We start from the raw sequence: 13,698 nt of genomic DNA on the forward strand, positions 1-13,698 counted from the left end.
TTGTATATATATGATATATATTTATAATATAAACTAACCGAAGGTTTGTACATTTTTATCGTATTTTTATATAGTTTTTATTAATTTGGGTTTTTATTTATCAAATCATACCAGTTTTTTTTTATCTTTAGAATTTATGAACATTAATAGCACAACTTACTAAAGTTATTTTCAAAACTTAAGCAAAACTGTGGACTTAAAAGAAGCTTTAAGATGATTTTTTAAATAAATCTTATTCAATGTAAATACATGTTATTGAATTTCATTTGTTCATAGCAAAAATGTATAACTTACATCGCCAAAGCATAAAGAAAGGAACTGTTGACATGGTTACATTTACGTTCGTGCTCCCATAAAAATAATTTATTTATACTTTACTTTTATTTATTTTTACTTTGCAATAGGCCTAGCTGCAATACAGCAGATTTATCTTCTTTTTACTTTCACGATTGCTGCTTTTTGACTTGTGACATATGGAAATAGTAATGTGATAAATTATGCCTATGGGCATAATTTATTTTAAAAGAAGATTTATTAGAAGTTCTAACTTATCGAAATACTCAATCGTAACCATTTGAATGAAACACATCTGCATTATATTATCAACATTAACTTTATTCAAACAATTACAAAAATGTAATGCATATAAACGTGTGCAAAAACTATATTGTTTACATTGATTGACACCACGAAATTTAATGACTTTAAATGCGTCAACTTTGTGTTTCATCCATGTTTCACTAAGAAAAAAACAATTTATATTTTCTTCAAATCATAACGTCTTTCCTCATGCCTTTATTATAAATCCATTTCAAACCTTTCAAATATATTAATATCTATGTTTTTTATTTCTTTAATTGTTTTTTTACAAATTGTGACCGTTTATGTATATCGGAATAAATAATAAATATAGGTGAGAGCTACATTCTGCAGGCAGTGCCGTTCAACTCATTTTATGATTTTCCTTCCGTAAAACAGAACTTGTAGCTTCACGTATGCATGTCTTCTGTTGCAATCCATTGAGAAATATTAATAATTGTTATAGTTAAACTTGTAACAATCTTAAATTAGGTGTACTGTCAGTAACACCGCGAAAAGGCACATGTTGACTTTATCGTTTGAACACGCGCGTACAAAGGGCATTTATCATCACCATTTGAACACGCGCTACAAACTATTGCCGTCTCTAGTAATTTTGAAGTACAGTATCATAATAGCTATTAACTATCACCAAAAATTTATCGCAAAAAAAAATAATTTAACTGAAATACAGACGTTTTTTTGTTTAAAAAATAACTTTGACTTCCAGTCAAAGTTTTCGATCAAAACATATCCCATAATGAAATGTGCTTGTTTGGCTGCTCTGTATGCATAATCATAAAACTTCCTCACGATCTGTGTGAAAATACCTCCTCAACCGTGACGAGTTGTAAACAATTGTAATTAGCATATGCATAATGCGTACTCGTGGTTTGAAATCTTTGTTTACTTTCGCTCGCGACGATTTTCCAGAAGAAATGTAAACAAACTAATTTACCTATTAATTACGTAAACTTGTTGCTTTTGGCTTGAATTTTCGACTTAAAGTGAATAACTTTAATATTACTTTGATATGGCCAATTTAAATTTATAATATTTTTACCTTCATTTTTTTGTGTTTCAAGGGACAATACATCTTTAAACACGCGCGTCTCTTCGTGATGTCACCGACATGTTAAGTTGCATTATAGTATTAGGCCTACTATTAATATTTTCATAAAGTAATTCTTGTATTAGGCTTTTTAATAATGGTATAAATGTTTATTTACATTTGGTGGCAAGATAAATGCACTGGTAACAAATGGATAATAGATAATTAAACAAATGCATGTAGTTTAAATGCTTATGTCATTAGGAATGTTATCTGGGTGAAAGCGAACATAGGGATATGTCCTCACACGGTTTTTCACGTTGATCTCTTTCCCGATCTCATTAAGTGTCCGCTTAAAACTGAAAAAAAGAAACGTGGAATTTGAGCATTAATTCACACTGTATTCATTTTGCTAGGCCTACTTTAGATGGTAATAACAAGTGACGGGCACAGTACTTACGTCCTTAGCGCATTGACGCTAGTCTGGTCATACAGAAACTGCGTTTCATATTCGCCTAAACTTTCAGTGTTTTTAGTACTCAAAAGTTTCGACAAGGTCATGGAACTCAACATTGTGTCTTTAGTTGGAAGAGCGGCCATCACATCCTGTTCTGTATATTCTTTCTATAAAATAACAAAAACAAGAGCAATTGTAATTTATTAGTTTCGACATTCTATTCATTCGTCAACCGAAAGAATAATAGCACCTTTTTTTGTTATCTTTGTCTAAATTACCGAAAGCAAAACCAAACTAAAAAAATAGTAGGCCTACGTTTAAACGTTTTTTTCCCCACTAAATTTGGTTAAAATAACCTACTGCCTGTAAATCCACCATTTATATAATAATTACTAATGTACATCGTGGTGAGAGCCTCTAACAATCTTTTTTGCTATATGTCTTTATCAGCGTTGTTCTAGAAAGAACTTTACTATCAATGGCTACCCAACTATTCACTGTGTTTATTACAATTATTTAATCAAAATCTGTTTTTGTATTGGAAGCATCAGCGACAGACATTTGCAAGATTTAGTTTGGAAAGTTTGACGAAGGAGATTCGTACAAATAATCATAGTAGGTCTAAAGCGTGGTTCCCACTAGCGACGCAAAGTAACGCAACGCAGCGACGTTTTTGCTGTATTTTGTATTCACGGAACGTGAAAAGTGGGAACCGACGACGCAACAGTGCTGCCATTTTTACGTTGCGTTACGTTGCTTCGTTAGTGGGAACCAAGCTTAAGACACCGTTCCAAGTTCATCGGGACAGTACTTGGTCAATTTAACACTAGTCCTTCGTCTAATTTCTCGAATGAAAGCAATTACTATTTACCTCTTTTGAATTCGGTGGCTTTCCTCGTAATAATGCTGGGTAGTTTGGTGGGAAGCCATATTGGTCGTACTGGCCAAAGTTGGTAGATGCGTGACCACCGCTAGCCGTGAAGATTATCATAGTGAATATATCTACGATCTGATCTGTTGTAGTAATACCATCTTCAACGCCAGGTACATCCTGTGAAAGGGTACAGTACAGAAACTATTAACGGTAGCCTACATTCTAGGTAATAATTCGTAAAGAAAAACAAATGTTGCATAAATGACGTGTTACGTAAGCTCAGTAAGTACAAGATTAAACGTGGTAAGAACGACTTTAAAAGCAGACAAATGTAATTCTTTTTTAAACGCAAACATTATTTCACATTTTGGAGTTTCATTTTTTAAACCGTTGTTTCCAGGATATTGCCAGTGGACTAACAGAGTTCGAGGGGTGTGGCCGCGGGGACCAAGCAGCTCTATTTTATTGATGTCAAAACGGCATCTGCCACTAACCTGAAAACCGCAGCCTCCATTCTCGATGGATCTAACCAATGTAGCTCGGAATCCCTGAAGTTCAAAATCATAACCTATGTCATCATCAGTAGCTATAAAAGAATTTGAATTGCTTTATTTAAAATTATCTATTAAATAGTATACTTTTGAGAACCTAACCAATTGTTTTTAAAAGTCAGGAAATAATGTAATCTCTCTCTTCCCAGCTTAACTTTAGGATTAGTTTCAGGTCTCATGTCCTTGTTAAGCAGCGATACAACGGCGTCGTTGCACAACTTTTATAACGTATACCTAATACACAGATTAGGCAACGTTATAAACACATCCTAAAAAAGTCGCCTATTTATATTTTAGTGTAGTATATTGAGGAAGCGATTCTACTAGAGTCTTGATTACTTGTCTTTTTTAGATGTGTGAATTTTCAATGACTATTATAAATATGATAAAATATAGTTATGACTGCGCTTGACGACACATGTTTTTTTAAACGTCGTCAATATGTCATTATTGCTCCGCATCGTTCGTGGGCGACACCTGCTATTATTATATATGTGTATATGTTTATTTACATTTTGTTTATGTCTTTGTTCCTGAATGTTGCTTCTGTTGGTGCCTATTGGTATGAAAAATACATCAGTATTGTCTTGTGTGAAATTTATTTTTTTTCAATTCATATAGGCCTACTTTTGTCCTTAGAAAAATGCTTAAAATGACAATCACGTTTGGAGAATGTCCTACTTTAAATTACAAAAAAAGCTTGTTCTGCTCGTTCTGCTATAACGCGTACGGGGTTATTAGGGTATCAATTTTGTTGAAAAGATTTAAATTTATACGATAAACAATAGAAACCGTATACCAGGCGCTACCCTTTAACAACAAAGTTATAATAAACAACCTCCACTGATGTGTATCAAGGCAATCTAACAACATGATGCTGAGCACCGTTGGATCAAATGTTTTATGTGGGGTTGTGACGTCCCCTACACAACATACTTAGTACTGTAACCGCAACTAGTATGAAGAACAGTCAAATATTGTTTTTTATGGATATTGTAAAGCATGGAACAGAAATTGAATTGAATTGAAATTTATATTTATACTGGGTAACCTCTTCAGTCAAAGACTGGTCTCCCAGAGGGCCCAGTTGGGTGATCAGTGGCTATGATGTACTAATACACCGGGGTAACCCCCTACTCGTCTCGAAAGATGTACTAGGCTCTTTAAAGTGCACACGAGCTAGATGTGTACTACCACCAGAACCATGGAGTGAGTGAGCCTCGAACCCCTGCCGATGTTATGGCTACGTAATTACGGTTCCACTGTCTTAACCGCTCGGCCACTCACAGGAGATCTCTCATATACTAATATTCAAGTATTCTTCATTTATGTGTATTTTATAGATGTTGTTTTGTGCTATGTTAACATTTATTGTACAGTAAATGTTTATAGTTTCGTTATTTTCGTAGAAATGTATTCTTTTAAGATTTGTGATTGTTTAATTTGATTATGTGTTTACTTTTATGTAGGATGTTACGGATACAAAAGTTCAGTACCAATAAATATTATTATTAATTTGTCGCAGCCAATCGTAAGATCAAAGGAGTATTACAAGTTCCTATCTTGGCAAGAAGGCGATCCTCAGCATCCTGTTAGATTGCCTTGGTATTATTGTAGAATAGGAAAAAGAAATCTTACTGTAGTATTCTTTAACGATCGTATCGACGTAGTTTCTGATGGCGTCCCATACCTTGAGGCCGTCTTCGCGGTAGTAATACTTTGTTAGCACTTCGGGATCATCAAGTCTTCTATGTTTTAAATTAGCAGGTAGAATACCATTGTTTGTGAATGACCAAGTTTTGAATGCATTCGCAATTAATGCGAACGTTCCTTTTAGGCCCATTGAAAAAAGTACATCAAATGCACCGCCTTTGGCCAAAAGTTTTCCTAAGCCACGACTGTTGAAAGAAAATTTAAAGTTATTGAATCATTAAAATCTTAACAATTAATCTTTATCGATAAATTTACTCACGATTTATTGCATTTTTAAGAACTTCTTAGCTGGTTATCTTGTTTTAATTGGTGTTAAGCTCTGTCTACACATCAAACTAGTTTTTGACAATAAAAGTGTGATATGCCCAAATATGGTAGTGATATGACGTCTTCGTGTCCATATATGGGAATATCACATTTGTGATAGTGTAGACAGAGCTTTAGTTTTATAAGTGTCTCCTGAGCGAGACAAATTACCGTAAACCTTACGTTCAAGCAATTCTAACACATGGGTGTGAACGAAACTCAATTTGTATTTAGTTAATTATTAGGGGAAAAATCAAGTAGATCTTACTGATTTATAGCCATGACAAAATGAAGATGTGGCGCAACCAATCGATAGAGAGGATGAGACGGTGAAAGATGACGATTCACGGCTACACTGATGGATTCCAGGATGAAATGCGTAAACGCTAAATGCGTACATGCCTCGTGGTAGGATGCATCTCCTAGGTTAAACCACATCTTCGCCAGAACCCATGTATACTTAGGATCACTGGGTAGGAATACCTATGAACACAGTGACGAGAGTATCGTTGTAATTCAGGTCCATAACCATATTATTCTAACTCAGGTTATGCATGGTATGTAGGTTTGTTTTGAGACAACTAATTTTTTAGTTGTTGTCTCGGGTTGAGAAAGGGGCTGGGGAAAGTGGCGTACCCTATACAAACATATATTTGAAGGCCCATATGATCACAGTATTCTAACTGACGTGGGTTTGTTGAAAGATGTGAGGAGGGTGGAATTTGAACATATGCAGGCGGGGAGGGGTTAAAAACAATATACATGTATTACGTTTAACACAAAATTTATTAGATGGTGTGCAATACGGCTTGTTTTACAGTATGTATTCTTACTCTCTCAGCGTACTATTTTTATATTACTGTATATAAGCAGATTACGATTCAAATTAAAAATATATTTGCTACTAAAGTAAAAAATAAAATTAAATACGTATATAACGTTGTATAATGCAAGTAGGAGTGTATCAGGAAATGAACAACTTACTGGATTTTCCGGTCCTTTTTCTTGATAAAGCTGAATAGCGATTGGAATCAGATCATTGTTAACATTTGCATAGAAAAGACCAATTGGTACAGTTACCTGTATGAATAATAAAACAAATGCTTCGGGGATTATTTTTTATTTAAACACACAATGCCTACGCACAAGATCTTTCAGGATATGACATGGATTTGAGTTAAGCTGAACAAGTCGCTAATATTCCATTCTGCAGCAGAACCACTAAAATTTGAACACGATACCACGAGATTAGTAAGCAAGCGGCATTTAACAACTAGGCTACATGTCAGTAGGCTTACGCAGATACGGTATTTCCCATTTGTCGTTCGTCAAATTGAGGGTTTAATGTATAATTCAGGAGTACAAGTAAAGATGTTAATTTGGCATAACGACGATCGGGGACGAGACTTCTGGATGTTCCCCTAAAGAATCTATCTATGATATATATAGAACAGCAATAATCCTGAAAAGTAGTATTGGTTCCCACCCACACACACACCACTATTTTTCGAGTCCTAAAGGTGCCTCTATGATTCTTTCTTTTCTACTTAATTGAGTTAGTGAATTCACTTTTTAAAAAGCCTCCGTTGGTGTGCTGTTAATAATATTTTTTTAATTTAGGAACCGTTTAAGCGTAAAGAATTTCTATTCGGACTATCTTAATTTTAGTTAATAAGCTTTGCGGTTAAAAAGAATAGTCTACCGTATCCTTGTTCTATTGTAGCAGGCAGGCCACCACTGTGTCAACTTAAAAACGATAGTGGAATTATAGTTCCACGCCATTTGCTTAAACAATAAAATACGGTTTACCGAAGAGCAGCAAATTCCTGGCGTGTATTAGGGGAGGCCTAGGAGATTTAAATCGTTAAATGGGCTACAAAAATTAAAGAAAGTGCCCGTTGTACAGGCGATGGTCAAAATACGAAGCATTTCCACATTATAAGTAAGGATAGAACCGCGAATAGAACCGACTTACCGCGAATAGAACCGACTTACCACGAATAGAACCAACTTACCGCGAGTAGAACCAACTTACCGCGAGTAGAACCAACTTACCGCTGGTAGAACCAACTTACCGCGAGTACAACCAACTTACCGCGAGTACAACCAACTTACCGCGAGTACAATCAATTTACCGCGAGTACAATCAATTTACCGCGGGTAGAACCAACTTACCGTGGGTACAACGAAATTACCGCGGGTACAACGAAATTACCGCGGGTACAACGAAATTACCGCGGGTACAACGAACTTACCGCGGGTACAACGAACTTACCGCGGGTACAACGAACTTACCGCGGGTAGAACCAACTTACCGCGGGTAGAACCAACTTACCGCGGGTAGAACCAACTTACCGCGGGTAGAACCAACTTACCGCGGGTAGAACCAACTTACGTGGGTAGAACCAACTTACGTGGGTAGAACCAACTTACCGTGGGTACAACCAACTTACCGCGGGTACAACCAACTTACCGCGGATAGAACCAACTTACCGCGGGTAGAACCAACTTACCGCGGGTAAAATATAAGTGAAAACAATAGATAGGACAGAAAATCTTACGTTTTGTACACCTTCTAATACTTTGTGATTCACAATGAAAATCCGCTTATTCTGCAAACATTCATCTAATGTCTTTCCCTCTAAAAATGACTCTACCATTTGAGCTGTGACCCCAAAGCTGAAAACAGTAGAATAGAAACAATGATTAGAAATGGAAAATTGTGTGATGATTTTTATCAATGTTATATTATCCTCAAAATGAACAATAAAGATAGCTTAAATAAATTGTTTCATTTTCGTGGACAAAAAAAATTTAGAAAAACGGATATCAGAAAAAAAACCCCAATAGTATCAAACTTTGACCTGTTATTACTAATACAGTTACACGATAAGAGATACTAGTTTTAACTCTCAAAGATTGCCCTTGACAGTATTATAAAGATTTAGTATATGTCCGTGTGTTGTATAACCATAGAGGAATTAGTTTGATCCCTCCATGATACAATGTATTGAATTATAGTAGTAGTAACGTAATCCACATTGTTGTTATATCCTGTTGTGGGAAATAATATGTTAGTCTTTACCTTTTCAATGCACTTTAAGTTTGTTATTATTGTTCTGTTATTGTTTTGGTTGCACGTATATTGAAATATGAAACCTTGAAATGTATGCAATGAAATAACAATTGAATTGTTATTTAAAGATACTGAAAAATAACAGATTGTCGGTGTTAAAGAATTATCCTATAATACTGAGGAAATAATTTGGAATGTGGATAAAAATAATTAAAAACAACGAGAGACAACGTTATGAGACTAGTTTTTGTGTGATTCTTACTTGTTGGGAATTTCTGTGCATAGTTGAATAACATTCGGATTACAACCATTCATCACTAAATTTCCAAATTTTAAATCGTTGTCCCATCCATCAACGCCCTGCGTAAATAAATAATGAAATACAGTATATACATAATAATATACATAATAATATATTACCTTTGAATTTGTATGGAATAAAAAATAAGGTGTAAATGTAACGAATAAACAATTGTGGTATAGTCAGCCAGGGAAGAGTAAAAAAATGTAAAAATAGTTTTGATAGCACGGCGAAACGTAAATAACTTCATAGCGGAAACACCGAACCATCGACATTGGCCCATCCTTTTTTGGATAAAATAATATAGTATTATATTAATCAAAAGATTGGGCCGAAATAGTGTTTGCTTTTGCAGACATTTGTTATGATAATGTCTGTTTCGATTTACTGCTATAAATATAGACATTTGTTAACTGATAACACTATCAATTATTGAAATCGCTTCCTTAATTCATTCATTATTCAGAGTTGTAGTGGTACAAATTGTACGCATTGTTATGTGCAGCTATAAACCCGTCGTGTTTTTGTCCAGACGCATCTATTTCTAAACATAATGTTTACAATACTTCGAAGTTCTTTGGGATTTGACAGCTGGACGCTGAACCTGTAGTGAGATAGTAACTATAGTATTAACCGTTGACTTGGTAGGATCATTGACCTTGGTCCATGGTAGGATTAACCAAACAGGACGTACCAGATCTAATACTTCAAAACATTATGAAAACTTGAGATTTGATATGTTACAAATTTTTAAGGTAGAGACCAATTTATTCGAACCTTTTAAACGCAAAAAAAACACGCAGACGATAGGCTTACATTGAGTCTCATTGACTTGCAAAAATGCTCAAATTATTGTACGCCCAATTAATTTTAAAACGATTCGTTTAAAAACAAATTAGAGTAAGTATATATAAACGAAATAGACGTTACGTTGTGTTGTGCTTTCTTGGTTTGAGTTTGGACTGCATTGTAAAATGGATCGATTTAATATCTATACTATGGTTGGAAGTGTCTTTCGTCCTGGACTTACCTCTGGTCTATGGAAACTGTATCTGTACACGTCTTCCATGTCTTCTAATGTTTTAAACTTCTTGGTTGACATCATAATAAGTTCTGTATGCATCTTCATCTTTAACTTTGTTGTTATAATAAATTTCTACAAACAATAGTAATAAATACAAAATGATGGTAATAGTAAGCCTAATACAAACTAATAATAAATGAACACCATACACATTAAGCTTGGTTCCCACGACTAGAGACGCAACGTAAGAATGACGTAGACGTGAATTGACCAATCACAAGCGATGTCTTATTCGCTTGTGATTGGTAACTGTCTATAACTTCGCTTGTCATTGGTTAAAAGGCTTGCGTTACGTTCTAGTGGGAACACTTGCGTTGCGTCTCTAGTGAGAACCATATGATGCCTTAACATTATCTATAAAACAGGGGTTATACTGTATATCTCAATGTATCTATATTGAAATATTAGTGTTTCTGGGAGCTTGTCTACTTTTTCTTGCTTACTTTATTTGTATCTTGAGATTACCCACAGCTTTTTTCAATATTTTGACTTGGGAACGCCTTAGTGGCCCTGCTTCATGGGTTGGACTACTTTTTTTTCTCATCTTTATGGATTTCCTCATTTTAGCCGTTTCAAAATTAATCAATATGCAGATTTTAAAAGTTGGTGCGTGTTTAAAATAACTGTAATAATCTTTGAAAGGAAAAGTGAGATTTACTAACCATGTAATTTGGTGTAAAAGCTTCGTCTTTTGGTAGAACCACCGCCTAAACGTAAAGTAAATAGCAGTTATGCAATTAAAATGTCAAAATACGCCAGATAACAGTTTTTATTCTACTTCCTCGAGTCTTACAAACACACTGGAACAATATTTCTGCCACCAAACTGTGAATGTGAATAAGCTTGTCCATGAAAACTTAAAATAAAAAACAACAAACTGAGATGTGACCATAAAATAAAGGTATCCCATGCAAACTTACCTGTACAGGTATCCCGTCTATCTTTTGTTCAAATTCGTACACCTGACGTTTTTCTTCGAGTTCTTTCTTTCGTTGCGCATGCTCACTATCGTTCTGTGGAAGCTTGGAATCATATCTTGACCATCTTAATTGAGAAATTGATGAATTAAATTCTATTTCTTAAATATTTAAACAGTATTCCTATTTTTTCCGCCGTTTGGTTATTCATAGGCCTATTCTGGCTAAAGAGACCCGCTCTAGACCCACCCCGTGGTATTCCACTCATAAACATTATTTGCATCGGCGCTTGTTTAACATTGGCCAAATACTAAAGAACCTTTATCCATGGTCCTAAAAGTTAAAAAAGGACTACTGCTTTTGTAGAATCTGGACACTTATTTGGTTTATGGCAACGTTTTAGTGAGCGAATTGCACGAAGGAATTCATATTAGAAATGGGGGGAGGGGGGTTGTTGGCAAAGTTGACGTTTAATGTTCACCTTCACAATTCACAAATCCTACTCCTACCTATCAACACATTACAACAACATAATGTAAACACGACGGGGGCCCAATCGATTGTTTATTATTATTTGATACAATCATTACTATAATACAAAAGTAGTTATTTTGTTCTTGTGAAACCAGGCTAGGCCTAAAGCTATCTTGGGCTTTTCTTTCAGGCTCTTTGCATCTTTTAATTAAATCATTTGAATATTAGTCTGTTTGATAAATTGTGAAATAAAACGACAAATGAATGAATGAATGTAGGCCTAAATTTAAACCTTACCTCCTCTTTAGGCCTGCTGTTATCCACCTGTTGATTGGGAATTCATACACCTCATCTCTTACATTGTCTCGGACGATAATCCACTCTACACACCAGTTATTGTTACCAATACCAATTCGACGATCTCGCCACAGTTCAATTTTATCGATTACACCAAAGTCCTTCAACGATATTGGATACATATCCTGATTTCCCTGTTCGAAATCATCATGAAATCGTATGTCCAGCTTATAGTCTTTTGATCGTTTTCCGTTTGTGTTGATTAAGGCGATATATATGTTAGCGTCCGTACCCGCTCCATTTCTGTCGGCTGTTTTCACAAGAACTTGGTAGTCACCCTGTTTCGACCCTCGATTCCCCATTACAAATCACAAATATAATTCACACAATTGGTCCACGGATACACTTCAGCTGTTATGGCAAAAAGAACAGAATGCAATGAATTTAGCTACGTGATCATGCTTGAATGAACAAGGTGATCCGTAATAGCGCCAGTTAAACTTTTATGACGTCATAGATAAAGCATTCTGCTCACTGATTGGGTAATAATTCATACTATTGTAAATCTTATCGGGTTAATAATACAGTTGGATTAGAGAGGAATTACACCACTCTTCCTGGTTTGAATCACGGGTACCACTCCTATAATTGGCAATCAACTATTCCGAAGAAATTGTTTTTACCAGTACTGTAGCACATTGCGGTAAAATCTTGATATAGTATATTATATGCCAGATAAAAATATTAATTTGCATTCGTTTTCTTTCAATTTTATGTTTATAACTATAAACTATTTATTTATCTTTAGCGGAAATATTTCATAACTTAATTTGCGTATAAGGCATGGTATCATAAAAGGTGAGGAGCGACACGCCTCCAAATATCTACGCATGCGCACAATGAACTAACATGCAAATCGAAAGCTCCCCCTCCAATATAATCATATAAAAATAACAGAATTCTCTCGAACAATCTTCACATTATTATATCATATCATAAATTGTTGTTTAAAAACGTCCAGTGCCCAACCTGTAGCTCATTCAATATCCAGATTTATTTTTATTTTATTTTATTTTATTCAGCTGTTGGTTGACAACTGAATACAATAAAATAAAATTAAAATAAATCTGGATATTGAATGAATTGAGTGGACATGTGGAGTGTCTGTTAACGTTGACAAACCAAAATATTTTTTTTAAACGGTGGTTACCTAAAAAATAGGGTTTCAGTTGACTAACAATAGAACAAACGGGTGAATTTGAAAAGAAAGAGGTAATTACTACTACTACTACTACTGTACTCATATAAAACAAGGCCATATAGATGGCTACAGTCGCGTGCTCATTAGTGTTTACCGACCGACCAACCTACCAACTGACCGAAATTACTGAACATGTTTAAAAATGTTGAAATGTAAACACATTTATATTTTTTTAATTTACACGTGCGTAGCCTGTCACTTTTGACGTGCTCGTATAACGTAATTTCGAGTTGAAAAGTAAGTCAAGAAAACAGAAATCGGGCAAATAGAGTGCGCAATAACATTTAACGCGCAGTGCGCGCGCAAAAATCTGCGCACTCATGGACATTTTGTAAACGCTTAAAATTGCCTGAAACGTACTCTTATTTCATCGAAAATAAATTTTAAGCGCGCGTACGCATGCGTTACATGCGCTACGCATGTAATTGTATTGCCATATGATGATTTGTTATGCCCTGAAATTTATGAGTACCAAATTTTATTTAATTGTGATTCATGGTTTTGAAGATATGATTACAAACGTGATTTCGTTAAATCGTGGGTAGACCACGTAATTTTTTATTGCGCACCGTGAAAACATAACCACATCGATTCCTGGCCATAAGGAATATACTGTGAAAAATTGACTTAGCTAGATTAAACTGATATCAAGATAAGGTCAAAAAGCGATAAAACGCATAGTGATACCGGACCGACAGACAGACCGACCGACATAGCGAACTATAGAGTCGCGTCCACGCGACTAAAAACATGTACA

General features: G+C 35.0%; 1 protein-coding gene across 1 annotated transcript; it reads right to left on the minus strand.

The window, feature by feature from the left end:
• Positions 1-775: 775 nt before the first annotated feature.
• Positions 776-12,085, minus strand: LOC140055104 (allene oxide synthase-lipoxygenase protein-like). Its single transcript, XM_072100317.1, has 13 exons — positions 11,681-12,085; positions 10,913-11,036; positions 10,655-10,699; positions 9,939-10,064; positions 8,870-8,967; positions 8,093-8,210; positions 6,516-6,611; positions 5,800-6,014; positions 5,151-5,410; positions 3,456-3,547; positions 2,959-3,138; positions 2,091-2,254; positions 776-1,989 (listed from the first exon to the last, which is right to left on the minus strand). The coding sequence occupies exons 1-13, from the start codon at positions 12,040-12,042 to the stop codon at positions 1,875-1,877; spliced, it is 1,995 nt and encodes a 664-aa protein (XP_071956418.1). The 5' UTR covers positions 12,043-12,085; the 3' UTR covers positions 776-1,874.
• Between the last annotated feature and the right edge of the window lie 1,613 nt (positions 12,086-13,698).

Source organism: Antedon mediterranea, chromosome 1 (genome assembly GCF_964355755.1).
Source record: "Antedon mediterranea chromosome 1, ecAntMedi1.1, whole genome shotgun sequence".
NCBI lineage: Eukaryota > Metazoa > Echinodermata > Crinoidea > Comatulida > Antedonidae > Antedon > Antedon mediterranea.